Raw genomic sequence first — 26,813 nt, forward strand, 5'->3', positions numbered from 1 at the left:
AAGTTCAGTCTGACTCCTGGGTAGATAAGTGAGTAGTGGACAAGAGAGGATATAGCAGATCTGTAGTCCCTCACGTACTAGCAAGCGCTCTACCACTGAGCTACAACCTCAGCCCCTGGTTTTGTTGGGAGAGTCTTTGAGACTTGGATTTCATCCCCAAATGACTTCCATTGCCCTGAGGCTGAAGATCTAATCCTTTTTGACTTTAAGGTTGACCCTCTCTCCTTATTCTCATCCGTCCCTTGCTCACCTTTTGTTTTCTGCTTGGTCACTTCTGTCTCTTCTTCCTTGTGACCTCTTTGCATGTGCTGACTTTCCTCCCTGGAATCTCCTTCACTCTCTTCACCTAGTGAACACCCTCAGGAAATGTTGAGGTATATTGATTAGTAGGAAAACGTACAGTGGATTGTGATGGATAGTAATTGTTGCAGACATGTAATATGTATAAGCCTGAGCAACTTAGGGAGGCCCTAAGTGACTCAGCGAGTTGCTGCCTCTAAGTAAAATGTAAAAAAAGGGCTGGGGTGGCTCAGTGGTGCCCCTGAGTTTAATCCCCAGTACTGAAAAAAGAAAGAAAAAGAGAAAGAAAAATACTGCTTACATTTCTCCATTAAGTAAGGGACTGGTTTTAGAACTCAATTACATTTATTTAACCAGTGAGCAATGTAAAAGCTAAAACATACTTTAAACAGTAATCTGTCAGTGCTACTTCCAGGTTTGGAGAATGGTGGCCACCTAATTTTAAACCTTTCCACTCTCCTTCCCTACCCTCCCCAAACATAAAAATGACAAGAAGAGCAAATAAAACAATATCTGACCCTGCAGTTTACAATACTAGGAGACAGAATATCATGGCCTTCACATCACATGTAAGTTGGGAAATAAACTAAATACCAGGAAAGGTCCTGCTGCTACAAGCCTGCAGGTGCTAAGAACAGGGACAGAGGAAACTTAAAAGACTTCTCAAAAAAAAAAAAAAAAAAATAAGTGGATTAAAGGACTCAGGCAAACAAAGCAAAAACAGAATAACCTCCTCACCCCCAGAAAGAGAAACTCCAGTATAAAGTGCCCAGATTCAACACAGATTTGAATGTATTACCAGCTCTGAAAGAATACAGGGCAGGGGCTGGGCATATAGCTCAGTTGGTAGAATACTTGCCTTGCATGCGTAAGGCCCTGGGTTCAATACCCAGCACCACAAAAAAGAATACAGGGCTAGGATGGAAGCATTTCTTCCATGGGAGGAGCATTGCTTTGGGGAGAGAATTCCATATGTTGCAGATTTGCCATCCCTTGAGATGGGCAGCTGAAGGAGAAGAAGGAAATAAGAGGAAAAAGTTTAGGATCTAGCAGAAACAAAAGAGAAAGACACACTCCTCCCTTCAGAGATGCTATCCATCAATAAAACCTCACAGAAAAAAAGGAACTGTCAGAAGAGGGCACTCTCAAGCTGGGAATCTGCCCACAAAATGAAGAGGAATAGGAAACGCAGATCACATCTGTATAGAACCGGGGAAAGCTGAGAATGCAATTCAAAGTTGAAATGTTGATGCAAAGTCTCACTTTACCAATCACAAAATTGACAAAAACTGTAACACTTCCTCCATACTGAATTAAATATCCTCAAACAGCATTTAGGAATAATGAAAAAACAACTGGATTCAGAAATTGAAAAACTAAGAAAAAGACAAAAACAGAAGAAATGTGTGTTGATTGAGATCAGGAAAGAAAAGGAAGGAAAAGTTCGAAATTATATTACAATTGAAAACTAAATTATAAGGCACTCAAGGGACAATAATTCATATAAAAATGTACTAAGGGATATTTAAGTAAAGCAGGGGAAAAAGAAAGCCTGGAGACGAAAAATGAACTAAACAAAAAAGTTCAAATTTAGAAAAAAAATGATTGAATTGGTAGGTGGACAAAGGAGGTCCAACATAAGACTACTTGGAGATACTCAAGAAAATCAAGACAACTGGCCAGAACCAGTGTAAAAACTAAAATTAGAATTTAAGAAAACTTAGTGTGAATGAAAGAAAACTTGAATCTACGTATTGAGGGCTCCTACCAGGTACAAGGGAAAATTGACCCAAAACAGTTCAAGCAGTATCCCAATAAAACTATTCCATTTTAAAGATTGAAAGAAAGGAAAAAAAAAAAAAAAAAAACCTCAAGACCTGGGACAAAAAGATGACTTGCAAAGAAGACATGTTATCAAGACTTGTCAGACTTTTCACAAACAGGATACAAGCAAGCATTTCAGGAGTAAACCAAGGATACTGTATCCAACCGTGTGTTCAAGCATCAGTCAAAGCTGTGAAAAACAGTTTGAGTGTCCAAGAACTCAGAATACCGTGCACATGTGTCCTTCCTGGTGAATGTACCTTAGGGAGAGCTTCATCCAACTAGGGATGATAGGGAAACAGCCTGTGGGTAGCTGAAGATTTCATACATGTAATAGTAGAAGTAGGACCAAAACAAGGATGTAGGGTTTTAGTATTAGTCATGGTTGGATAAGAGAAGCAGAGCCATTAGGAGTAGTGAAAAACAGGGATTTATTGAGCGTATGTAAGTGTGGACCTCTGCATGAGGCTGTTGCTTTTGTGTTTAGCAACTCAGCTTGAAGATGCCAGGCAGTTGAAAAGGAAGGATGGGTTTGAAGTAGGGAAGAACAAAGACAATTTGGAATTGGGCTATCCTGCAATAGCCCATGAATTTGATCACATGTGTTTTTATATAGAAATACTTTCATAGGCTTCCAGTTTATTTAATGAGGTGAAAGCAGAGTCAGGTTCCTTTGTCAGGGAGCTGAACGCTCCACTGGCCCAGGAGTCAGAGAAGACGTAATGCCGTATTCCCCTGTGTTCATTATTGCCTGCTCTACCTTTGCCTATCTCTTATTTGTAGCCTTTCTGATTCACTTTATTTTAGATGTATCTCTTATATTCAGTGTATATAAAACTTTTTTCTTTTAATAGATGAGTTGAACCCATTCATATTGATTCCTATGATTATTGTCTAAAAGCATTGTGCCATTATGTGTATAATCCAATACACATATTATGGGCATGACCTAGTAAACACAATAACACAGTTCTGACACATAATAAATATTGCTGTTTCCCAACATCGTGTGTTATTAATTTATTTTGATGATTTGAGAAGTTTGTTTGGTTATCTTTATACTTACAACTTAAAAAAGAATAATAATAGCTAAGTTCTTTGAGATTTTATTGTATACTTGCACTATTCTAAATGCCTTACACAGACTCTTTTAATCTGCCTGACCTAGGAAGCAGTTAGTGATAGTTCCCTCATTTGCAAAAACCGATCAACAGAGAGATGAATTAACTTGCCCAGGGCAAGAAGTATTCAGCCCTTCCCATTTCTTTCCCTACATCCAGCTCCCTGGCAACCATTCCTCATGTATCTTTATTCAGTATCTGCTTTTGAGATGTATTTAATCATTTGTTTTCAGCCATTTGTTTGTGCTGTATCAAGGCAGGACTTTCTTGTAATTTGTCTTTTTTGTTGTTTGCTGACATTAAATTCAGTAAATTTATATCTTTGGCCAAATTTTAGAAGTTTATTATTTAGTTAGTTATTCTTCCCCAGTCTCTTTCTCCTCTTTTTTTATTCAGTCTTCTTTCTCTGCATTCTTTCGATTGGATCACTTCTGTTGAACTATCTTAGGTTCTTTGACTTTTTCCTCTGTCATTTTATTGCCATTAAGCTCATTCAATGAATTTATTTCAAATAGTATTTTCATTACTGCAATAAACAAATACTATTTTTAAAAGCTTTTATCTAGCCAATAGGCATGAAAAATTTTAATACTACAATAGCCCATGAATTTGATCACGTTTTTTTTGTTTGTTTGTTTTAGTCTTTTTTTTAAATTGGACACAATACCTTTATTTATTTATTTTTATGTGGTGCTGCGGATTGAACCCAGTGCCTCACACATGTTAGGTGTGCGCTCTTACCACTGAGCCACAACCTCAGCCCCTGATCACGTGTGTTTTTATATAGAAATAAATATTATCATGAAATTTTTTTTTTAAATGGGGTGTTTTACCACTGAGCTGCATCCTTAGTCCTTCTTTATTTTAGATAGGGTCTTGCTTGCTAAGTTACTGAGGCTGGTCTCAAACTTGTGATCCTCCTGCTTCAGCCTCCCAGTTCCCTGGGATCACAGGCATGCATCACTACACCCAGCAAAATATGTTAATTTTTTTAATATATTTTTTTAGTTGTAGATGGACACAATACCTTTATTTTTTTATTAGTTGCTTAGACCATTACAATGATTTTGACATATCATATATCATACATTTGATTCAAATTCGATATGAATTCTTATTTTTCTCCACGTGTACAAATTGCAGGATCACATTGGTTATACGGCCACGTTTATACATACTGCCATAACAATACCTTTATTTTATTTATATATGTGGTGCTGCTGAAGATTGAACCCATACCTCACATGTGCTAGGCAAACGCTCTACCACTGTGCTACAGCTCCAAATAATAAAAAATTTGTTAATTTTTTATACGTGTGTTCTATGCCATTAAAGATACTATAGTTGTATTTTTTAAAAAATTGATCAATTGTTTATACCTCTCAATGACCTGAAGTCTAATGTATAGATGATGCTGTGTAATACTTCATAACATTTCTTGTATGCTTTCCGTCTTTCAGATGGTCTTCTGATTGTTGGTGTACACTCAGCTAAGTTTCCAAATGAAAAAGTCCTGGACAACATTAAGAGTGCTGTTCTCCGATACAACATCACCCACCCTGTGGTCAATGATGCAGATGCCTGCCTTTGGCAAGAGCTAGAAGTTTCCTGTTGGCCCACTCTGGTCATCCTTGGGCCCCGCGGAAATATGCTATTTTCTTTGATTGGAGAGGGACACAAAGATAAATTATTTTTATACACTTCAATAGCTTTAAAATATTACAAAGAAAGGGGACAAATCAGAGATAATAAAATTGGAATAAAGCTCTATAAAGATTCTTTGCCACCTTCACCATTGCTGTTTCCTGGCAAAATAACAGTGGACCATGCTACTAATAGACTGGCAGTAGCAGATACTGGACATCATAGAATTTTGGTCATTTGGAAGAATGGACAAATTCAGTACAGTATTGGAGGTAAAGTTTCCTTTAAATTATGCTATATGTTTTGTAGTTTAAAATAACTCAGGTAAATATATTAAAATTGAAATTTATAATTAATAACAAACTGTAGAAAGACAACACATTAACTTCTAACTACATTACAAAATTATTATTATTTAATATATATGAATTAATCTTACTTCTTCAAAAAGCAAACAAAAATATCCAAAAAAGTCTTGTCAAAGCAGGAAATCATTAAGCTATGTATCCTTTCAGTATAATTATATATCCTGTCTTGTTTTTAATAAACTGTACACTTACTTATGAAAATACATATATTTTGGACCTCTAACATCTTAAATAGAAGTATTATATTTTATTTTCCAACAAAATCTTCTTGAAGACCAGGACAGTGCCTCAAGAACTTGACATTTAGATTATAAAATTAATAAGCCAGGATTTGTACGTAATTTTACTTTTCTCTCCTTTTTCCCGTAAGAACTTAAGCATACTTCTGGATCCCTTTGAATGTAGCAAAATAAAGAATCATTTAAGCATAAATCATTTTGCTCCATATCTTCCTGGCCTTACGTTTAAAAAAATAAATAAAGCCTCTTGTTTAACATGTACATAATTAGTAAAATCTAAGTACATCCTTACTAATTCTGCTTATCCAAGGCTGAACTGAAATGTAACAACATATTAGTCAGAGAAAAGTGATTCATGTCTTTGGGTCATGAATCAAGATGCGCAACACATGCGGCCTTAGACATAGGGTAGGAGCCCAAAGCACAGGTCAGCCAGGCCTACTCCTGAGCCATCATGCTGTTCCCAGGTTGCCAAGGTACTGCCTTACCTCTTGAAGTAGTGATGTCTTTTGTTTAGTGTTTTTATTTGAGTATGTGTTATGTTTTGTTTTGGCTACTTAGTATTTTTGTGTAAACCAAGCATTTATGAGAATTCTTTTATATCTAAAATGATATAAAGGAGTTTTTAATAGATTCTACCATTTTCTTTGCGAATAAGGAAACCACCCGAAAGCTATATTTCCCAAATATTTCTAAGAATAATGCTATCTGATGATATATTAATAGTTATTCTTTAATATTTTAAAAATAATTATTTGGTCAAATACACTCAGAAAGCACTAATATATGATTTAACAAATTTTTGTGAGTCATCTGACACCTTGTATCTTACTCTGTTAATGTTTCCTGAATATCCAAAAGGGGACTGCAGTACACAATATTTTCCAATTTAAAGTGACTACACAATTCCCCCACCATGTGCTTTTTTCCCTGGGAACTCTTATCAACATCAACAACAGTAGTGTCATTAGTAATATTGTATGCCTGACATTATTCTAAGCATTATACCTGCATTAATTTATTTTTATTCTTGCAATGCTGTAGGTTAGGTACTATTAATTCCATTTTATAGAAGAAAAGCTGAGGCACAGAACTTGCCCAAACCATCAGCTAGGAAGGGGCAGAGCTGGGATTTAATCCATGTGTGTAGACTCCTCGGGTCATTTCCTACCTATTTCACATCTAGCACAGTGGAGTTCTGCAGAGCAGTTTGTGGCTGCTGACTTAAAGACTTTGAATTGCTTTTCCCCAGGACACAGAAGTAGCAACTGTGTTTTATCATCTTATATTCCCCACCCTTGGAACTCTTCCATCCCTTGTAAAGTCTGAGTAGGCCTTTGGACCAGAATCTTCAAGTATGGATGAGATGTTATAGGCCTAAATTCATGATGAGGTAAAACAGAGAGCAAGGACTCAGCTGAGGCTGTTGCACTGTTTGAGATAGTGTGGGGTATGTGTGCTTTTCTAGGGAAAAAGTGCATAATTTTCACTTTATTATAAAGGAGTTTATCTTATTATTTTGTTGAAAATAATTCAGCTAGCTGTTGAAAGGTTAAAATTATCTTTAACTTTTTAGTTTAGAAAGTAATAAGTAATTAAAGTGCTTTTAAAATTTGTTTCTTCTGTGTTGCTGAAGTTCACTAGTAACTATTACATCAAAAGCCCTGTCATTACCAATACTCACTCTTGAGAATAATAGATACCTTGGGAAACATTTTCATTTTGAGGGAAGAAGTATCATGTTGTTTATTTTAAAATCTCAGCATTAAATATAAATTTTTATTTTCATTTTTGTTGGTTTTACTTTGAAATTACTTCTTAGTCAGAAAATTTTATCTTATGAGTTATGTCTTGTCTTTTAGGACCTAACGCTGGAAGAAAAGATGGAATATTTTCAGAGGCAACTTTTAACTCCCCACAGGGTGTAGTCATGAAGAATAATGTCATATACGTGGCAGACACTGAAAACCACCTCATAAGGAAGGTAATTTCCCATTTTAAGTTTTACTACTTCTGATCAGAAAAGCTTATATTTATTTACTACATTAAATGTTCAAGGTTGAAGGGTGATGTTTAAGCATATCAGATCATCCTTATTCCACCTTTTCAGGGGTACTTGCTTTAGTTTTATTCTTAAGTATTTTGTTTTTATTTGTGTCAGTTTATAGTTACCACAGAAGAAGAACCCAGTAAATTCTTTGTTTATCCTTTGTTTGAAAGTTACATGCCTGATTACCCAAAAGCTCTCATTTTGAGGTTTTCTCCTAACCACTAGTTCACACAACTGTCCTTTCCAGTTAAATTTTCTCCAGTCTAGGAAAAAAAAAGTCCTACCACTCCTGCCTCTCCTCAGCTCTGAACTTGTTGGCTGGTAACACTCACTGATCAATTAGTTTTAAAATTTATTTCATGTCATTAAAAGTAATATGTGTTCTTCATTTTTAAAAAATTATTAATACAGAAAGAAAAAATTAATTAATAAAAAAGTTTACTGTTTATCAACTCCAGTTCCTTAGAAGTGACCAACCACAGTTAAAAATTGTATCTTTTCAGAGGGGGGTGTTCTAGAGATGCAACCCTTGACCTTGTGCATGCTAGGCAGGTCTTCTACCACTGAACCTCACCCTGTTGAATTTCCTGTTGAAATTCTAGCACCTAGAACAGGGCCTGGTCTATGGAAGGTGTTCAGTAGACATTTGTTAATTTATGAACAAATAACATCTGCCTAATGAAGCATTTTTAAAAATATATATATATTCCTATTAATAAAAGAAGGTATTATGTGAGAAAAGGATTTCAGGGATTAATAAAATAGATGTAATTTTTGAAACTCTTGGAGGTTGTCTTCTCAAATATAATAATATATTGCTGAGTATGTTAGTGGTGGCATAGTTGTGTAATGTTTCTAAACTTACTGCTGAAGAACCTTTTTAGGCAGAGCTTGTCATGGGATTGATGTTTCCATGATACCTACTTTGTAGAAAAGTGGTTTTCTATTATTGAGCCCTTAGAGATCAATATTTCTTCCTCCTTTTTTGTGTTGGGGGTTGTATGTTTCTGTAATTCTCCAGAATGTCATGGACATTAGCCATCCATTGAAGTAGCAAGAGGGCTAGCTCAGAAATCCAGAGGACTTGTTCTTTTTGAAGTGTGCTCCATCCTTCTGCTTTATAACTTAGTAGGTTTTGTAGGATTGACCATGGTGTTGCATTTCAAATGCTTATGCATTTAAGTAACATAATCACAACAAAGTTAGGCTTTCTAAACTTTTCTCTGTTATATGACTTAGTGTAGCATCTGCAAAAATAAATAGCAAAATTACTTCTTCCCTTCCTTTTTTAAGAATATTTATTACATTGTTTTTAAGACCTCATTTACAGAAGATTAAATTGATCATAGTCCTATTTTCACACACATGAACATCATTGTTCCAAGCAGAACCTTGTTTGGTCTAAAACATATATTAACTTGAAAATTTCCTACATCCCTATTCTTCACTCCAACTGCCATTCCCTTATGTGAACAAGTCTGTAGGCAGCAGTCTGATACATTTAATGCATGTCTTTTGTACTTACATGTGACCTTGTAAAACAGTGTTTTAGGTGCATAGCTATCTTAAATGATGCTATTTTGTTATATTTTATGTATCATGAAACTCACCAGTTAAGCATACAATTCACTAAGTTTTTAGTAGATTTAACAGATTTTGCAAATGCTCTACCACTGAGTTATATTCCCTGGCCCCATTTCATTCTTTTGTATGTGCCTATCCAGTTACTTCAGAATCATTTATTGTAAAGAATATTCTGCCTTCATTAGTTAATTTTGGTAACCTTCTTGAAAATCAATTGATTATAAATGGGTGGGTTTATTTCTGAACTTTAAAGTCTATTCCATCAACCTATATGTCTGTCCTTTGGCCAGGACCACATCACTTTTGTTGCTATAGCTTTAAGTGTTTTTATATCAGCAAATCTGAGTGCTCCCACTTTTCCTTTTCCAGGACTGTTTTGCCTCTTCTAGGTCATTTGTAGTTTCATATGAAGTTTTGGATCAACTTGTCCATTTGTGAAAAAAACGAAACAAAAACTTTTGAATGTTTTATATATAAATGTCTACATAAACAAATTGTTTCTGATTGTTAAACTTTCTCTTCCTTTTTATCGTATTGCTGTCTAGGACCTCCGTTGTGTCTAAGCATTAGCAGAGTAAATGGGTATCCTGTCATGTTCATGATCTTAAAATGTGTGTGTATTTTCTCCAAAAGTTTAATATTTGCTGTAACTTTAAAAACAGAGTATCTGTTAAGTTAGAAAAATTTCTACTCCTAGTTGCTGAAAATTGTTTTATTACAACATTTATTGAAATGATTGTATGATTTTTTTTTTTTTTTTTTTTTTGTCCTTGGTCTGTAGATGTGAAGAATTGGTAGATTCTTTTGAGGTTGAGCCATCTTTTTATTCCTGGGATAAACCTTACCTTGACATTAATTTTTTAGGAATCAAGTTGATTTTGATTATTCAAATTTACATTTAGTATTTTAAAATTCATGTTCAAAATTAAATGGCTCCAAAACTTCAAGTACTCTGCTCATCTGATATTAGAATCAAGGTCACACTAACCTCATCAAATCAAGTAGTTTCATTTTTCTGTATTTTGGAATAATTTGCCTAACAGGAATTACTGGGTTTTGAACATTTGTTAAAACTCTCCTGTAATATCACCCAGGTCTGATTTTCTTTTTTAATAAGATGAGTTTTTTAATTTTCTTGTCTATTTCTATGATGTATTTCTCAAGTCAAGATCTATTTCAAGGACCCTTTCCAAGTTGCCTATTATATTTTCACAGATCAGCTTCAGTAAACATATTGGTAAGGTTAAATAGAGGAGTTTTCTATAATCTCAGACAGCTATAGAGCAGACACTAGAGAAATAATGCAAAGAGGTATTGCCAAAAACGATTAACATAAATTTACTGTAGTAACAGAAGAAAGGATGACAACCTTAAGATTGTTTAAATAGATGAAGAAAAATCTTTGAAACCATTTAATTTATATTCATGATGAAATGAACATGCTGGAAATGGAAATAAATGCCTTTAATATGATAAAGGGCATCTACAAAAGCCTCCAGCTTCACTTAATGCAAAATAGTGAATGTTTTCCCCTCAGTATTGGGAACACTTTTACTGCAAGTTCTAGCCATTGTATTAAGGCAAGACAGAGAAATAAGAAGTATGAAAAAGTGAGGAATAATTGTCTTTATTTGCCAGTGACATGTATACACAGAAAATTCTAAGAGATCTATTAGTAGCTATTATAACTAAGATGTGAATTTAGGAAAGTCATAGAACATAAAACCCATATAAAAAGATCAAGTCTTTTTCTTTCTTTCTTTTTTTTTTTTTTTTTTTTTTGATACTGAGATTGATCCCAGGGGCACTTAACCACTGGGCTACATCCCTAGCCTTTTTCTTTTTTAAAGACAAGTTCTCACTGTGTTGCTTAGGGTCTCATTAAATTGCTGAGGCTGGCTTTGAACTTGCAACCCTCCTGCTTCAGCCTCCTGAGCTGTTGGAATTACAGACGTGCACCATGATGCTGGCCTCTATTTTTATATACTAGTAACAATCAATTGGAAATTAGAATTTTAAAATTCTATCTACATAACAGCAAAAACATAAAATACTTGGGATAAATTTAACAAAATACGTGCAAGATCTGTATATAGCCTGTCCTCTCTATCCACAAGTTCTGCATCTGTAGATTCTGCTAACCAAGGATTGAAAATATTCAGGAAAAAAAAAATTGCATCTGTACTGAATATGTGCAATCTTTTTTCTTGTCATTATTTTCTAAATAATACTGTATAACTATTACATAGTATTTTTATTACATTAGGTATTATAAGTAATCTAGAGATGATTTAAGGTATATGGAAGAATATATGTAGGTTATGTAAAAATACTGTCATTTTATATTCAAGACTTGAGCATCCTGGCATTTTATTGTACTGGGTGGGCCCTAGAATCAATTCCCCATGGAGACTGAGGTATTTCCAACTATAATATATTGCTGAGAAAATTAATTCCGTGTTAGATATTATATGAATGTATCTAATAGAATTAATATTGAAGGCTTAATTTAGGATATTTCTTCTCTCCAAACTGATCTATATATAAATCCAGTACAATCCAAATCAAAATTTCACTAGGCTTTTTTTGTAGGAGTTGACAAATGGATTCCAAAATTTACATGGAAACAGAGAACAAAGGGTATATAATGTCTAAACCAATCCTGAAAAATAACAAAATTTAAAGACTTATGCTACCTGATTTGAAAACTCCCTATATTGCTACATTCATCAAGAAAGGCAGGTTCTTACACAAGGGTAGATATAGATCAAGAAAAATGAAGGAAGAGCCTTAAGTAGCCCCATATGTATACAGTTATTTGATTTTCTTTTCTTTTTACTCCTGGGATTGAAACCAGGGGCACTTAACCATTGAGCCACATTCCCTGCCCTTTTTATTTTGAGCTAGGGTCTCACTAAGTTGCTGAGGGCCTAGCTCAGTTACTGAGGCTGGCTTTGAACTTAGGATCCCCTGCCTTAGCCTTTCGAGTTTCTGGGATTACAGGCATGTACTACTGCACCTGGCTAGTTATTTGATTTTCAAAAAACATCAAAGTACTCAAACACAGAAAGAAAAAATAATTTCAGCAAATGGTGCTAGAACATCTAGATAACCATATGGAATTTTTAAAACAGAATACACTTTTCTAATACAACATAGACAAACATCAATTCAAGATGTCTCACAGACCTAAATGTAAAAGTTGCCTAACAGGAATTACTGGGTTTTGAACATTTGTTAGAACTCTCCTGTAATATCACCCAGGTTTGTTTTCTTTCTTTTTTTCTTTCTTTCTTTCTTCCCCTCCCTCCCTCCCTCCCTCCCTCTCTCTCTCTCTCTCTCTCTCTCTCTCTCTCTCTCTGTCTCAGGATAGAATCCAGGAGTGCTCTACCACTGAGCTACATCCCCAGCCCTTTTTTACTTTTTTGAGACACGTTTTCTCTAAATTGCTCAGGCTGGCCTCAAACTTGTGATCCTCCTGTTCAGCTTCCTAAATCCTTGGGATTATAGGCTATGCCAGTGTGCCTGACAAAACTAAATTTTTTGAAACATTTCTCAAATGGCCCATAAACACCAGAAAAGATACTTGTCATCCTTATTAAGCAAGAAATTGCATATCAAAACTACAGTGAATTGGGAGGCTGAAGCAGAAGGATCACCAGCCTCATAAGCAACTTAGACTCTCTTAAAAAATAAAAAAGGCTGGGGATGTGGCTCAGTGGTTAAGCACACCTGGTTCAATCCCCAGTATCAAAAACCCACAATAACAAACCATTTAATACTCCCATAGGATGGTTGAGATTATCTTTGTGATTTATAAGTAGGCAAAGACTTCTTAAGATAGGACACAAAAAATAGTAATCATAAAAAATGATATTAAACTTTATCAAAATTTGAAATACCTGCTCATTAAAATTTACCATTTTTTTAAAGCTACTGATTTTTGTTTTAAAGTAGCATGTAGAATATGATTCTTATTTTTTTTTTTTTTTGAGAGAGAGAGAATTTTAATATATTTTTTTTTTTTTTTAGCTTTCGGCAGACACAACATCTTTGTTTGTATGTGGTGCTGAGGATCGAACCCGGGCCACACGCGTGCCAGGCGAGTGTGCTACCGCTTGAGCCACGTACGATTTTAAAAAATTAAAACACAGAGTTTCAGAAACATTAACAAACAAACCCACAAAACATCTATTAGGGGTCTAGTATCCATGATATTCAGAGGTTCCTACAACTAAAATAGAAGACAGCACAATTAAAAAATGAGCCAAAGATTTGAACAGAATCTAAGAAGATAAAGGAATGACTAGAAGCATGGAAGAAGGTATTCAACATTGTGAGTTAAGAAGGAAATGTAAGTTAAAGCCATTTGGTCAGCCAGGCATGGTTGCACTTGATTATACTAGGAACGCTGAGGCAGGAGGAGCGCCTGAACCTAAGAGTCCAGACCAGCCTGGGCAACATAGTGAGACCCCTTTCTCAGGAAAAGAAAAACAAAAGCACATGAAGTGCTGATCTTTTAATTAAAAGACAGTATGCTGATGTTTGCAGTTGACTTTGAAATGCATCAAAAAGTAGAAATGGATTAATAGCTAGAAAAAATATATGGTAAAGCAAGTAAGTGAAGTGTTGATACTAGAATCTAATTAGGTGATAGGTGTATGGATATTTGCTGCAAAATTAAGTTTTTCTATGTGTTTGAAAGTATTCGTGGTAAAATGTTGGGAAGGTGTCGGGATTTGAAAGCAGAGTATCTTTTTTTTAATCAGTGGAGTACATTTGTTTTATAGTGGGGTGTGGCTCAGTGTAAAATGCCTACTTCGAGCACAAGGCCCTGGGTTCAATCCCCAGTGCCTAAAACATTCTTTTTGTTTCATTTAAGAAATAGAGTCATCGACTACATTTATTTAAATCCCAGATCTGTGACATACTAGTTGTGGGATCTTGAGAATGCTGATTGGCTGGCTCATTCTTGGATCAGTGCCGAGCAAAATTGAAATACAGACATTTAATTTTAAGAAACATGCATTTTGCTAGATTGTGTTTTAAATTTTCACTTTCTTTTAAAATATTTTCAAGGTAAGATGAGGTCCAGGCCAGTTCTGGCAGAGGCATGATGAGGATGGGAGAGGAGGAGTGAAGTGGGGGTTAGACAGGTGGGGAACTGAGAGGCACTGATTATACTGAATAGAAAGTTCCTTATAATCAATTGGCCTTTTCAGAAACACTGTGTTGCAAATACTGTCTGTGTTCTGTTGGAAATCTCTACATCACAAAAGAAAAAAAAAGATAGCATGCTACGTGTAACATATCCATTAAATTTTTATAGATTGACCTAGAGGCTGAGAAGGTGAGCACTGTAGCTGGCATTGGAATTCAGGGAACAGACAGAGAAGGAGGAGCAGCAGGAGAGCAGCAACCCATTAGCTCCCCATGGGATGTCGCTTTGGGAACATCAGGTATGTGTGGTTTCAATATTCAATGGGAGTAAACTTTGCTTAATAATAGTTAAGGTTTAAAAAAATATTCTTGCAATACTCATTTGGATTAATTGTATTGCTGGTTATTTTATACTTTTGTACTTATGACTTGGAGTTAATTGTATACAACAAAGGCAACAGTAATATATACAGGCTAGTATAAATGTTATACATAACAATTATATTTTATATACAAGATGGAGTATATAGTCCTCTAACTTAAAGTTTAAAAATTTTATCTTAGCATTTTCCAGTTAACATTTAGTTTAAGAATACTCAGAAAACTGAAAGGATTATAGTTTCAGAACTTGGAGACTATTTATGAAGTATATCACTTAGTGTTCTTATTAACTCCAGTTTGAAAAAGAAATCAAGAAAACAAAGAGGGAGTTGCTTTTTGTTTAGATTTTAACAGTTTGTATAGTATTGAAATATGATAGCTTCTTTTGAGCAATTAAAAACATTAACCCTACTGAATATGCAAATATTGATAATAAACAAGACTTAACATTATTCATATGATCTTTTCTACCTATATTAATTCACTCAAAGAAATCCTGGAGTCCTCTTATTAGTACATTTATTTTTACTGGCCCTTAGTGGTACAGAGATGGTTATTTACATGTCTAAAATCAGATAAACAAATAAAGAAGTTAGCAGAGTCCATTAAAAATGGAATTTGAGAGGCTAAATGGTTCATGTGGTCTTAATATAGTCAAAGAGTCAATACATGCTAGCTTTGTTGAATTGCTTTACATTTGAGATAATTTTCTATTATGTCGCCAATTTAGTTATAATTCAAAGGCATTTTTCCATTGTGATTAGCTTTTGTAAAGCTTTTAATATTAAAGTAAATGAATGGGTTGGTACCATGCACATGTAATATATTTAACTTAGTGTGACATGGAATATATTTTTGAGAACTCCATTTTTAGAATTCTTGTTCTAAACAGTAATGAGTTGTTTTGTCATCCTCTAAGGGAGGCAGCACTATGGAGCAGTATATCCCAGGCCCAGGCCAGAGGGGACACGTCATATGTAGAGAATTTAAAATTATAATAAACTAATTAAAACTCATCTCCATTTTATTACCATGCATTCGAAATTCTAAACAATTTCATAATTAAATCCTTGCCAACATTTATCACGCTGCCTCCTTGCCTTTGCTACTACACTGAGCATAAATCTTACAGATGGGAAAGCAGAACATAAATCTTATGGATGGAAAAGCAGTCTGAAATGTAGTTGTCAGTAACATAGATAAAGTGAATGCGAATTCCTGCTTTGGCATGTAATTTCCATTTGTCAGGGGGAGAAAAAAGTTCTGCACTTAATATATAACATCCTCTAACCCCCAAAAGTTATTTACAGCCAGGAGTCTGTACAACAATGTAGCTACTGATGTTTTTGCATTTTGCCTCTTTGTATCATCTTTGTCTATTAGTAATTGCCTCAGTAATGCCAGCAAGACTCACACAAACCTAAACTAACCAACCTTTCTTCCTTTTCCTTTTCCTTTTTCCTTTTCCTTTTCCTTTTCCTGTGTGCAGTGTTAGAAATTAAACCCACAGCCTCTTTTGTGTTAGGCAAGTGCTCTACCACCAAGTAACGCCTCCAGCCCTTTTTATTTTATTTTCAGATAGGCTCTTGCTTATCTCAAACTTAGGGGTCCTCCTGCCTCAGCCTCTCAAGTTGCTGAGATTGCAGGCATGTGCCACCACATGCAGCTCTAAACCTTTATTTCTTGCTCACTTATGGAGTTGGAGTTTAGCTGATCAGCATGTTTGAGTATAAATCTAGTCCATGTGGTGCTCACCTTCCATGGACCGGTAGCTATCAGAGGTATATTCCTCTATTAACAAAGCAGAAGTGCAAGAGGGTAAGCCCAGTTATACACATTTTAAGCCTTTGTTCATGCCATACCTATTTACCTACTATAACATCATACGTTTGTTAAAACGAGTCACATAACCAAGTTCAAAGTCAGAGAATAAGGATATATACTTTGCTTACAAAGAGACCATGGCAAGTGAAGAATTGAGAACCATAATTCAGCTTTCGCTATGTATCATGTATTTTACATTGTTTAAAAACAGAATGTACTTTCCTGCATGCTTTACTAAGTTGCATTTATTTAATAGCCAGAGTACTTAAATTTTGTCTAGGCTAAAATTTTTTCAATCATACTTTATGGTATAGGATTTCTGGTTGTCAATCTCTGTAGTAAGAAGGCACCCAAATCAATCTCCAAGGAAATGCTGGCTCCATTGTCAAGCACTCCATCAGGTTTCATCTCTTTGAAACTTACTTGTTTATTTTGCTCAGTTTTTAAGAAAGAAGATGAGCTCTGCCTCAGCTCAACAGAGCACGGCTCTGCGTTTAACTTAGAGTTGAAAATATCTTCACTCAGGCACTTGACAGGAGAAGCAGGACGTAGGTAAGGTGAATGTACGTAAGCTCAGTCCCTTGCAGAGTGCTGGCTAGGAGAAAGCAGCTTCGGCTCTGTGGTAGACCTGCAGCCAAAGTGGTTATTCTGGCCCAAGACATTGGTGGGTAGGCTTTATAAGATATGTACACATTTCTGTGTATTCCCAGAAATTCTATTTAAGATTTGGAAGAATTATTTAGATTCTCATCACATTTTCAAAGTGGTGTGTCACTCAATACATTTTAAATCACTCTTAATTTAATTGCATGAATCTAATTCTGAATTAATGTATATTGTCAGAATATGGAAAATTGGATTATAGGATATTTGCTGTACTTGTCTTTACTTAATTGTATTTTAGCATGATGCCATTTATTTAAAAATATATCAATTCATAAACATAATATTAATTTATATTTGTAATGTGTGTATATATTCACGTTACTTATTTCCAAGCACAGCCCTGTAGGACATAGAGTTTCTACTATAAATATTTGCTGACATTTTGAGTTATTGCCTTATAAGTGACCTTTGTCTACTGGAGAAAATTTTTCTGGTCTTTGTATTATGGGTAATTATACTTCTTTTTCCTGAGTATTAGGTTGTTTAGGTTTTCTCAGGTTTGTTTTTAAGTTAAATCATAACTGTTTGCCTTGTTGTATTGATTGCTAGGAAACTCAGAGACAAATTTATCCTTAGTAAAGTATAATGAACAACATGACATTTTTTAATATTAACATATTTACCTTTGCTTCAAATTTTTATCAAATTTTATTTATCTCATTAGAGATAGTTTCTTTCTAATCTACCAATGCTTTGTGAAAGAAAAACAGAAGTACATAAATACAGTAGAATCTTTCTTTACTGTGGTGAGTCAGTACAATAATTGACCATATAGGAAAAAACCTTAGGAATCTAAAAAATTTTAAAATACTGTCTTTTAATTTAAGACATATAAATATACACTTGTTAGCCAATATTTTGATATGAGAATAAAGCCTTTTCCTTAAGCAGCACCTGACAGTCTTTCTTTTACTACCCAAAATGTGTTGTTTTGATTTCCTTAAAGTGTGATGAGAATTTAAAAACACATGTAGACATCTGAGAGCTAAAATATATTTTTAGTTGTCAGTGGACATTTTTGTTTTATTTACTTATTTGTGTGTGGTACTGAAGATTGAACCCAGGGCCTCACACATGCCAGGCAAGCCTCCACCACTGAGCCACAACTCCAGCCCCTCTACTCAGTTTTTATGAAAAAAAAAGTTTTAACTCATTCTTTCTGTTTTCATACTTAATTCGACAATTTGACTTAACTACTGACCTTTACTGAATCTTTTTAAACTATTCTACTTCTATTCAAAGTAGAAACAATTTTTTGCTTTCATTTGCAGTGGTTCATATATATTTGAATTATTATTGGAGGCTGAGGCAAGAGTATCTGGAGTTGTTACTTAGCAGGAGACATCTAGCAAGACCCTGTCTCAAAATTTTTAAAAGGAGGGAGGAGCTAGAGATGTACCTCCGAGGTACTTTGTCTGGGTTTACTCTTCAGTATTGCAAATAAACAAACAGTAAAAGAAAGTAAAGATGAGGTAAAGAGAATGGAAAATAACAAGGACAAATCCATAGTTGAACATATGTACTCAACCAAGGGTTCCAGCTTAATAAACAACATACTTCAAGGTGAAAATAGAGAAACGGACTTGAAATCCTCTGAGTACTTTAAATATATATATATGTAAGTTGTGAGTGTATGTGTCTATTTTGCATAGGGCCTGCATATGTAACCTTGGTGTGCTGTCACGGTGATAAAGCATAAAAATGATTAACATAAAGTGATTTTTACAAAAGTGAGTTTCATCTTTTTTTTATTTGATTGTCACTCTAAATATGGCCAGAGCTTTATCATGCACTAAAAATTATTACTGACTGCAATAAATACATTTTTTAGCAGATAGTTTGCCATATTTCTAAAATGTGTATCAGGTCTGCATTGACTCCACTGACGCCAGACAATAACCTGAAAAAATGTTTTATCACAGAGGTCAGAACCCCTGCTAGTCTCTAAGTACTTTAGACTTTACCTGATTTAGAATCATTTATAAAAGTATAATGTGCCTGAATCCCATTAACCTTCCTTAGCCCTTTAATCAGCATTTTTCCCTAGATAGAAATTTAGTTTTTCTTATAAAACCTCTAATGATTGAAATCCAGTTATTTAGCCTGCTGGTCTGATTATCTATAGTGTTGGTACTTAGTGCTTAGGTAATACATTTTTATTACTTCCATGAATATTCTATAAAATACCATAAAATGTTTCTGTTTTATAAATAATTAAGTGATCAGAAATTTTTGTAGCATTATTTTATGCAGTGACTAATAGATTTTTATTTTGAAAAACAGTTATTGCATCTTTATATCTAAAATTTGAGGGAAGATTTTATACTCTTGTCACATTGACTTGATGTTGGTAAGATTATTTTCTTAGGTTAGCAAAGGTATAATTTGCATAAAGGAAATTTGCTAGGTATATAGTTCTATGAATTTTAACAGATGCGTTCAGTCTTGTACCTATTAACCACAGTCGAGATACAGAGTTGCTTCCATCACCCCAAAAAGTCTCTCCTGCCCCTTTGCTCAGTCTCTCCACCATCACCAAGCCCCTCCCACCACTGGCACCTGCCAGTCTGCTGTTCCTCAGCAGTGTCTTTTGTCAAGTTTCTTCCCTTCAGCTTAATGCTGTGGAGATTCCTCATTGTTCCACTTATCAGAAGTTTGTTCTTTGTTATCGAGAACTAGTGCGTTGTCCTCCTGTGCCCAGTTTTCTTTTCACCCTTGATAGACATGCTATTCACAAAGCCCCCATAAAAGCTATGTACAGGAGTTTTTTGTTGTTTTGTGTGTGTGTGTGTGTGTGTGTGTGTGTGTGTGTGAGTGTGTGAGAGAATGAATGTATATTTACTTCTCTTGTGCAATGTGTAGGAATTAAATTGCCAGCTGCCTTTCCAAAGTGGCTGTTTCTTAGAGGTCCAAGTGTCTGTCAGCATTGCTTCTTCCTGAAAAACTGCCTCTGCTGCCATGATTTATTTTGCCTTTATTCTGGCCTTAAAAAGTGGTTAGCTTGTATATTTTTAAAGATATTTTTATTCCATACATAAATCTTGATTGACAGTGTTTTCTTTTGCTATTCTTTAAGGGTGTCCCTTCTTGGTCTTCTGGCTGGCATCGCTTTCCACAGGAGGTCTCTTGTTCCTTTACATGTAAAGTGTATTTTTCTCTGATTCCTTCAGGCTCCTACCTTTGGTTCCCAGAGTTCCATATGTCTAGGAGCTATCCCGCCTGGAGTTCTTGGATCTCTGGTTTGATATCCTTTATTTTCAAGCAATTCTTAACCCGTTTTTACCTCTTCAACTAATTTTTTCTGCCCCCGTCTCTCTCTTCTTTCTGGGACTTGATTTGCTCGTACATCAGGTTCGTCGATGTTATATCCACCAAACTCTTGCATGTTGTATTCTCTTTCTTTCACTCTTCTTTCAGCCTGTGCTGGTTTGGTAGTTCCTATTGATTTGTTGTCAGGTTCACTAACTCTCCTCGGCCTCACCTAGTCAGCTGATGAGGAATTCTTTGTCTCCAATATAATGACTTCTTTTAAAAGCAACTTTTCCATTTTATTCTTAGAGATTCTATTTCTCTGATGAAGTTTCCCAACTATTTCGGTACATTGACTGTGTTTTCCTCTAATCTTTAACTCAGTAAGCATTGATGTTTTAACATCTGGATTCCATAGTTCCAAATTTCACATCTTCTCTGAATCTGGTTCCACTGGTTTCTTTATCACTCCAAAATGTGTAATTTATTTTCTTACCTTTAAGAGTGTCCTCTCATTGTTTCTTATATGCCAGCCATTTTGTGTGACACTGTACATTTATGTCACATTACAGGAGGCTATCACCTGGGGCTGAAGCTTGAGCCGGCCTGGGTTTCATTACTGCTGTGGTTACTGTCAGTGTACCGCAGCTTTCTGTTTTCTGTACCTGGGCAGCTGCTCCCTTTTGTGGCCCTAGCGCAGGGAAGGAGGGCTGAGGTGCCCCACCGTCAGCTTCCAGCTACCCAGCACAGCAGAGCCACACAGCACTTCTCTCCGCACAGCTCCCCCAGGGACAGACTGCTGCTCCGGTCACTTTACACTAGGCTTGTGTTGGGGATGGGGTGTCTGTTAGGCTGGTCCAGCCTCATTCATAGGAAGTTCCTGGGCACCTGGATGCTGTCTCTCCTCTCTGGTAGCTGAATTCTGTCTTGTGTCTGTGACTGATCTAAGTGTTTTGCTTCTCTCCCAGCATGAGACCTCTACTTGTGTCCCTAGGTCTCTGGCTGAAGACCAGATGGCCTCCCGAGTGTGGCCTTCCTGCTCAGCCTTCCCATAGCTGTCACGGGGTTGTCACGGGTCTCTCCTGTGCACTTGCTGCTTTTCCCTCCTGGCTCGAGGGTTTGCTTCGTAGAAGCTGTGGACGAGTTTGGCTGCACCAAGGAGGATTTCAGAGGCCACCAAGAGAGTACAGTCATAATGGCCTAAAACAGCTAAATTTATAAACACTGAATTTCAGATAGTTTTCACATTTGTTGGTTTCATTCCTGTTTTCTGAAACTATTTCTCTAATATTTATTGAGGGTTATAAAAGGTTTTCAGTTTTGGTATCGTCTTTGACTGTTTTACTTTTCATCATGAGTCTCTAAATGTCAATAATACCAATACACTGTTAATTTAAAAATGGAAATGTTCTTGATTACTATTCTTCTTAGAAGGAGCAGAAGTAATACCCGTACCTAGTGATGCATCCATGTGCTTTAGAGATTCTAAACTCTAGGGAGAACAGTGTAAATCAGTAACATGACTCTTTACTAGTTGGAGAGTCATCAAAGGTGACATTGTCCACGTTTCTCTTTTCCTTTCTTAAACACATTTTATTTACAACAGACTCTTCAGCTCGCAGTGAAACAGATCACCAGGCAGGTGAAAACTTCTTGCAAGGTGGACCCTCATGGTGCTGTGGGGCATGGACTCTGAGCCAGCCTGCCTGGGCTCCGAGTCCCTCCATCTCTGCAGCTATGGACTTGAGACGAGCCCTGTAGCCTCTTCATGCCTGAGTTTCCTCATCAGCAGGGAAGATACAGGTAGCACCCACCCCAAGGCCAGGAGGATTAGGAGCATGAATGCGCATTAGTCCATAGAAAGCTCTGTGTGGGTCTTTGCGGTTGTCATTGTTTGTTACAAGAGAGTTTTGTCATGAAAGTCACAAAGAGATACTGATGATATAAACCATAACAAAAATGGGAAGGCAGAGAACTAGAAAATATACCGTTAGATTATCCAACCATACATACACAAGTTGTAGGGTCTACAGAGAGAAGGGCAGACAGGGTCAGCCTAGCTGCACATCCTGCCATGGGAAATGTGGTACATTTGATTTATCTATCTGATCACACTGAAAACAGATGTGGGGACATTGTCCAGAGCCATCTGTGGGTCAGAGCAGAACGGAAGGGGCCAACCAAAGAACTGAACAAAAGAGTACAGGTTCACCTCTGTACTTCTTTCTTATCACAACACTAATAATTCAGCCAGACTCACTGATGAACTCGTATTCCAGATTTAGCTATGTGAGTTTTAGCAACTTATTTAACCTTGTAGAATTTTAGTTTTTTTATAAAATGAATATGATGATAACAAGACTTCTCAAGGTTGTAAAATAGAAGTAAGGAACCCGTATACAGCACTTAGAGCCTTAAACATAGGAAGCGTTCTAGGTGGTCGCTGCACCGCCTTCCTCGTCGCTTGATGTGTAGAATCCCAAAGACCTGCCACAGCCTCACAGCCTTGCTCTTCTGCTTTTCTCATTGCGCTGCTTCTGAAGGAAGTAAGTTCCCAGAGACCAAGGTTAAACAAGTGCTCACACTTCATTACTGCGAGGCTTTTGCTGGTGTGTGTAGTGAGCCCAGCTGAGCTGGACTGACCTGTTCAGAGAACTCGACAACGGAGGCTCTGTGTGGTTGGCCTTTTAGATGTACACCAGCATAGCTCCTTTTTACCAAGATGGGGCTCTTAGGCTGAGAGCTAGTTTTGCCTAACTCACCCTGCCCCGGTTTTCCTAGGGGAGGACGTTCATGTGGAGACAAGGTGATAGTCCAGCTAGAGGGTACTCCTTGCGGTACTCCCTGATGATGGCTTAGAGCAACAAGGTGGTGACAGGTGCTCAGATTCTAGATATATTTTAATGAGGAGCCAACAGGATTTACTGTGTGCCCTGTGAGAGAAGGATTAAGGGTGACTCCAGGCTTTGACCTGAGAAGCTGGAAGGATAGTGTACCAGTAATTTTGCCACCATGATAGTGATTCTTGAAGAGGACACGTACATCCTTCATTAGATTTGCTCATAGGTGTTTGGTGTTTTCTAAAACATTATCATTATAAAATTGTTTGTATTTGTTTGATGGTATACAAATAGAATTCATTTTTATGTAGGCTTTATATCTAATACCCTTACTAAATTTATTTATGGCTTCTAATAGTTGCTCTGTAAAATTTTAAAAGTTGGCTGGTGTGGTGACGTGTGCTTGTAATCCCAGAGGCTCAGGAGACTGAGGCAGGAGGATCAAAAGCTCAGGGCCAGCCTTAGCAATTTAGCAAGGCCCTCAATGACTTAGTGAGACTCTATCTCAAAATAAAAAATAAAAAGGGCTGGGGATGTGGCTCAGTGGTAAAATGCCCCTGGGTTTAATCCTAAGTACCAAGACAAGATCTTCTCATTTGACAGATGAGGAAATTGAGGTACACAGGCTGGACAAATGATACAATGGAAATTCAAAGCCAAAGCCACCTGATTCCACAGCTAAGGAAATAGAGAAAGGGTCCAGAACTCTCTTCTTTCAGTGGCCCATCACTCTATAGCATAATTAGTTCTATTCAGAGAAATGGGAGGACTGAGTGGTGGACTTGAAACCGTTATCTTTTATGATGCTTCAATCAGATAGGATTCTAAAAATGTTATTGAATAAATATGGACTTTGGAAAATTAGGATTAGAAAATCTTCCAGATTAAGTTAAAATTCATGAGAATTTGTCATTTGGTGGACTTTCTGTGCCTTTTGTTTATGCCACTTACTCAAGTTTTTGTTTTTTCTGTTTTGGCCATTTCCTTAGTTCTTATCACTGTCATCTAAGCAGGAGCATAAACTCATTTTCATTGCTTAATGCTGAGAAGTTTATAATCTTGGGTTCATGGTAGAGTGAACACAAATAAGCAGTTGTAAACCAAGCCCTTTGTGAGTATCCTCTGTTATGAGACAGGCTTAGTAACGCTCACTGTAAGATTAACAAGTGCTCATGGAAGACGTGTCCTGCTTTTTACCCTCAATGCCATCTTCTCAAGGGCTGTTCAGTCTGTAAATGCCTTAGGACTCCCCTAAAATGACATGCTATAAAATTAAGGTCCAAAGTCATGCAGTAACGGTTGTGGCTGACATTTGAGTGTCGCTGCCTCTTAGCATTGTCCCAGTGCTCCGCAGGCCTTGGACCTTTCAGTGTATCTAAGGTAATGGAATGTGGTATTAGCGTCAGGGTTGCAGTCATTCTAGTAGTCCCAGAGTGTAGCTCTAGAGTAGCTGAAGGAGCAGTGTGGAATGTTAAAAATTAATTGTGGAAAGCTTTTGATCTAGTTTTAAGGTAGGTAAGTAGAGGCTCAGTTCCCAGAATGTATGGACACCCAGTGTCATTTTTACCATAATTTATGATTATAGACATATTTGAGTATCAAATACTAAATTTAAATGAATTATTTTTCTTTAGATTTTACTGGATAGCAATTAAGAACAGAGAGAAAGAAGTAGCATGTGAAATGGTTAAGGGCATTAATGTTTCTGGTGGACTGCCTGGGTTCAGAGGCCAGCTCCTTCACTGGCTACCTCTGTGAGGCTGACAAGTTATCTGACCTCTTCGAGCCTGTTTACCCAGCTATAAATCAGCCCTCCTAACAGCATCTCTCTCACGGGGCTTTTGAGAAACTGTAATGAAGCTCTGGAAAGTGCTTGGCACATGGCAGCCACAGTTATTTGAGGACGATCCTCATCATTGCATTTTTTTGTTTGTTTGTGGGTTTTTTGTTCTTTTTTTTGGTTGGTTGGTTGGTTGTGTGGTTTTTTTTTTTGTTTTTTTTTTGTTTTTTGTTTTGTTTGTTAAATTGAAAGAGATACCAGTTAATGAAAAAAAAATTTCTCCTGGATACAAACTACATAAAATTAAAGGAAACATAAATAACATGACCTTTCTAAGACATTCCTTTTATTATGAGATAATGTCTGAGCAAATTATTTTAGTTATAGTGCCTCAATTACTTTAGAATACATTTTAAATTAAAATAATAAAATATCTTAACAGTAGAATTAATTTGAGAAGTAGACCTTTGTCCCATTGTAATAAGTTGTGATATCGTTCACTTTCTAAAAAAGAAAATTATGTTTAGTAAAAAGCTAGGTTGTCATATATTACAGTCTTGGTTTTATTTTTTGTATATCAGTCCTAAATTTTTTTAAAAGTTACAACCAATTAACCATAGGTTTTTAAGTAGTTGTTTTGATTTGTGTCTGAATTACAGACTCTGATGGAAATACACATTTCTTAAACTCTTAAAAGTTCTGTTCTTTCATGGAAATTGTTCAAAGAAGCTATTATTAACGAGTAAAACCTAGAGGGTTTGTTCTAGATATTTGAGAATTTCTTTGAAGAGTATGTCAGCTCATTTATTTTGTTATATATGATAAGAAATCAGATAGTTAAAAACATTGTGCTCAGAATGCAGAGAAGCATAAATCTATTAAGAATATTTTAATTCCCCTAATTTAATTATTACACATTGTATACATGTGTTGAATAATTTTAGTGTATCCTAACACTTTGGATTCTCATGAAATCTTACAATTCCAGATGAAATTATAAGTCTGAGCTGGGTGTAGTAGCGCACGCCTGTAATCCCAGCCACCCAGGAGGCCAAAGTGGAAGAATCTCAGGGCAACTTAGCAAGACCCTGTCTCAAAATTAAAAGCGTGGGGGCAGGGATGGAAGGACAAAGTACAGGAGTTAGCTCAGTGGTAGAATGCCCCTGGGTCCAATCCCACTACTGAAATAAAAAGAACAAAAAGAATTTAAGTGAAGAAGTAAACCTCTCACAAAACAGAAAAATTTCAAAAGCAACATAAAAACATAAAACACATTTTTTCTTTTGTGATTTATAAATATATTGCTATTGTTCATGAATTTAAATTTCTGAAACAAGTGGAGTGTTTATATTACCAGATGTGAATATAGTAATTATTATTTTTTATAAAGGTTCAGAGGTCCAGAGAGATGACATCCTATGGATAGCCATGGCAGGGACCCATCAGATATGGGCACTCCTGCTGGACTCTGGCAAACTACCGAAGAAAAAGTAAGTCTCTGCATCTTTCTTTGAGTGGACTGTATTCTAGGGGCTCAGAGTTCCCTCCCCCAGGGTTGCCATGCTCACCATGCCCACTGGACTAGGCAGGACACTCAGGTTATGCTACCAGGGCAAACAACCCAGTTCTTGCTGGCTCAGAGCAAGACACTTTCCTTGCTCACTGTGTAGATTCTCTGGGGAGCGCTGCTCTGCCACTCTGGCTGATGAAGCCACTGCCTTTTAGAGCTTTGCCCATCATCAAGGCAGATCATGAGGGAAGGAGGTGGCGAGTCACTCACTGG

General features: G+C 36.2%; 1 protein-coding gene across 3 annotated transcripts in view; it reads left to right on the forward strand.

Moving 5' to 3' along the window:
- Nhlrc2 (NHL repeat containing 2) overlaps positions 1-26,813 on the forward strand; it is a 63,838-nt gene that overhangs the window by 15,179 nt on the left and 21,846 nt on the right. For all 3 annotated transcript variants that reach the window (XM_076835052.1, XM_076835053.1, XM_076835054.1), the window contains exons 3-6: positions 4,706-5,161; positions 7,359-7,480; positions 14,460-14,589; positions 26,421-26,520. In XM_076835052.1, the coding sequence (XP_076691167.1) occupies positions 4,706-5,161; positions 7,359-7,480; positions 14,460-14,589; positions 26,421-26,520 (808 nt within the window). The remainder of the gene's footprint in view (positions 1-4,705; positions 5,162-7,358; positions 7,481-14,459; positions 14,590-26,420; positions 26,521-26,813) is intronic.

The sequence above is a fragment of the Callospermophilus lateralis genome, chromosome 15 (genome assembly GCF_048772815.1).
Source record: "Callospermophilus lateralis isolate mCalLat2 chromosome 15, mCalLat2.hap1, whole genome shotgun sequence".
NCBI lineage: Eukaryota > Metazoa > Chordata > Mammalia > Rodentia > Sciuridae > Callospermophilus > Callospermophilus lateralis.